Source organism: Myotis davidii, unplaced genomic scaffold, assembly GCF_000327345.1.
Source record: "Myotis davidii unplaced genomic scaffold, ASM32734v1 scaffold1727, whole genome shotgun sequence".
Classification (NCBI taxonomy): domain Eukaryota; kingdom Metazoa; phylum Chordata; class Mammalia; order Chiroptera; family Vespertilionidae; genus Myotis; species Myotis davidii.
The window spans coordinates 49,105-52,771 of NW_006298358.1; the positions used below are offsets into that span (position 1 = coordinate 49,105).

General features: G+C 48.7%; 1 protein-coding gene across 1 annotated transcript in view; it reads right to left on the bottom strand.

Moving 5' to 3' along the window:
• The window catches only part of LOC102760396 (zinc finger protein 664-like), a gene marked incomplete at its 3' end in the record, with an annotated part of 10,843 nt that extends 10,201 nt beyond the window's left edge, over nucleotides 1-642 (bottom strand). The window contains exon 1 of the mRNA XM_006774029.2: nucleotides 527-642. Coding sequence (XP_006774092.2) covers nucleotides 527-560 — 34 coding nt within the window. The remainder of the gene's footprint in view (nucleotides 1-526) is intronic.
• Between the last annotated feature and the right edge of the window lie 3,025 nt (nucleotides 643-3,667).

The following is a 3,667-nucleotide window of genomic DNA, read 5'->3' on the forward strand; positions in this document are numbered from 1 at the left end:
GCAGGGATGCAAACATATGGCCTTTCTAGAAACACCACTGTCGGGGAGCGATATCTGCATCTGCAAAGTGCAATTAAGCACAGGCAAAAATATGTGTTCCTGTATGTCCTAAGCAATTAATATATAAAATATACCAGGCAGTCAAAAGAATCTTTAACCAAAAACTACAGTTAATAAACAGGATAAGGAAATAGAAACAATTCTTCAAAAATTTAGGTAAAAATGACCAACAGGAATATAGAAAATGTTTCCTCACTGATCAATGAGGAAACCATCAGGCTTCCAGCAACACTACCATCCACAAGTCCTTCCCTGTGAATTTAGTGCAGCGGGGAGTATTGGGACTTCAGGAATAGAAAGGAGCAGTAGTAACAGACCAACCCTCCCCAGGACAGCAACTCCCCAAGAAACAGGAAAAATCAAGCAGTACCACAGTCTATGTGGGAGGAAACAGCACACCCTGGGAGTTTCGGCCTGGGAAATCGCAAAGCCAAGTCCAGGTCACTGGTGAGAGTAAGGGGCTTACCCAGAGAGGACATAAGTTCAAAGTTCTCCAGCATCACATTGAGGTACAGCTGTCTCTGACCTCATCAAGGAGGCTCCATTCCTCCCTGGAGAAGTACAGGGCAATGTCCTCAAAGGAGACTCCAACCTGTCAGAATTGAGACAATTAAATGCAGAGCTGACTTTCTTAGAACCAGTAATTCTACTTCTTACACATATTTCCCCCTTCAACCTCCAGGGCACCCGGTTAGTGTGGACACCAGGCCCTAATGCCAGTGCGGGCTGCTGTTTCATCACAGTCCCATGACTCATTGTGATGGCCCTCAGCGGAGCAGCCTGATTGGCTGGGAAGGACTGGGGGAGGGCAGGGGAGAGGGCAATGCCATTTAAGGTCTGGGCAATGCCTGCAGGGCCCCAGCCTTCCTGCCAAGCAACACCACTGCAGTCTCCTAGATCCTGCCTCCAAGACAAAGCCAAGCGTAGGTTTATGCTTCGCCTTTAAGTCCCCACACCAGGTCCCGGGACCATCAGCTCACACTTCCTCCAGATGTGCACACCTCTGGGTAATGTTTATCCCCTTCCCATGTTCACACCCCAGGTTCACTCCCTCAGCTCTGCCCCCTTCCTGCTCCAATGCCACTGGATCTCGCTGGACTCACCCATGAACTTGGCATTTGGCGGGTAGAGAGATTGTAGTCCGGCCGGATCCAGGACCACCCCAAGTGCCATTGCCCTCTGTGGGCTGAGCGGGGCGGAAGCGGCGGGGGTAGAAGCCGCTGCAGGAATGGCGATCCCTGGTCCGGCCCTGGGTGGGGTCGGGTGGCGATTCCGAGGGTCAATCCCACGTGGAAGCTGTGAGCACCACTGGAGGCTCCGACCATTGGCTGTGTGACTGAGAACACCACTCTCAGGCCTTCTCCACGGGAGTGCGGATAGGGAAAACCTCACCGCCTGAGACAAAAACCTGAGAAGTAGGAATCCCGCCACTTGGACTACCGGTCCCGCCCTACAGAAGCTGCCAAACGGAAAGGCCTTCTCTGACCCTCTATTGGCTCAGCTTGATGCCATTCCATGCATCGCCTTCTGGGTAATGTAGTTTCTAAGCTGCAAGGCCAGGATCCAGTATTTCTCAGTTGACTGTAGAACTGGATTTAGTGGCAAATAGCCCAAGAACACACCAGGTACACTAAGAGTCCTCTAGCGCCTTCAAGGGACGTGATTTCCAGGACAAGTTTCTCCTGCACCTGCACAGCTTCCTTTAGGTGCGACTTTTGCATATTTTTGTTCAGGACTTGCTCTTTCTGACAGGCGTTATTTCTTCATTCAAGACTTTTGGCATGTGTCTCCCTCAGGCCATATGTGTCTGGAGGAGGTTGTTCAAGTCTCTAACTGCCTTAACCTGCCTCCATTGAATTCATTATACAAAGTTAAGGTCACAAAACAGATGCTCATACTTAAGGGCATCTGCTTCTGATGCCATCCAAAGTGTCAAATCTGACTGGGCTGCAGTGTGGATAAGATAGTCAAGAAACATATGAAAACATGCTTAAAGTCACAGATCACCAGAGAGATGGAAATTAATGCAACAATTATGTGTCACCTCACCGGTTTCACAATTGCTGCCATCAACAAATGAACAAAACACAAGTGCTGGGGAGGATGCGGAAAAAAGGGAACCCTAGTACACTGCTGGTAGGAATGCAAACTGGTGCAGCCATTATGAAAATCAGTATGGGCTTTCCTCAAAAAATTTAGTATGGAACTTCCATTTGATCCAGTGATTCCACTTCTAGAAATATATCCTAAGAAACAATAAGATAGAATATATACTCCCTTCTGTTGATAGCAGCAGAATTTACAATAGCAAAGATGTGGAAACAGCCCGAGTGCCCATCAATAGATGAGTGGATTCAAATGCTGTGATACAGCCTTAGCCAGTTTGGCTCATTGGATAGAGCGTCACCCTGCAGACTGAATGATCCCAGGTTTAATTCAGGCCAAGGGTACATGCCAAGGTTGCAGGCTTCATTCCCAATATGGAGTGCACAAGAGCCAGCTAATCAGTAATTCTCTCTCATCATTGATGTTTCTCTCACTCCCTTTCATTTCTTCTCTGAAATAAATACTTAAAAAAAAACACCTGTTGAATATTTATACCATGGAATACTCTGCAGCAGTAAAAAAGAAGAATCTTGGGAGAAACCAAGATGGTGGCATAGGTAAACACTGGAGTTTGTGCCTTGAAAAACCACTTCAAAAATACAACTAAAAGACGGAACGGACATCATCCAGAACCAAAGGAAGGCTGGCTGAGTGGAAATTCTACAACTAGAAGGAAAGAGAAAAGCATACCAAGACTCAGAGGAGGAGCAGTACGGAAGTAAAATAGTAAGGTGCAGAGTTGCATGCGGAGTGGGCTGGCAGCTGAGGGTGCTATTGTCGTTTTCAATCGGGAGGAAGTCTCAGGCTCAGGTTCCAGTTCCGGGTGAGTCTCTAAGGACCCAGACTCATACGGGAGAAGCAGGACTGTCTGTCATCGGTCTGAACTCGAGGGCAGCTTTCTCTTGTAGGGGTTTGCAGTGATTACCAGGACACTGAGAAGCAGAGCCTTTGAGGGCTGGACTGACAGCAGCCAGAAATGCTAGCCCCGCCCTGTTGACCCCGAGGGACCCGCCCTGCCGAAGCCCTGCAGGGAGGCTTTTGCTGGATAGCCTCAGGCAAAGGCTAGATTAGCACCTCCCTAGAGATGAAGGAGTCAGGAAACCCAGAGGTCAGAGTGGGACCATCCAGCTTGCAGCTCCGTGGAAACATAAAGGACACACTCAGGGGGCAGACTCAGTGAGCACCAAAGCCCCACTGAAGCAAGTCTTGCCCCAGTGGGGGTCTCCAGCACAGAAGTTCTCCCACTGCCGACACAGCTGATTCTCACAGCCAATTGCCCTAGAGGCCAATTCCTCCCAGTGATAACTACAACAATCAAGGCTTAACTACAACAAGACTTTGCACAAAGACCAAAAGGGGGTGTGCCAAGAGTGTCCTCTTCAGGTAATTGGGGAGGCTGAACCACTGGGCCCTATAGGACACTTAGCACAGAAAACCACTTTATCAACAAAGGGAGGCATAAAAAACTCGGAGACAAAGAAAAAGGACACACATGACAGAA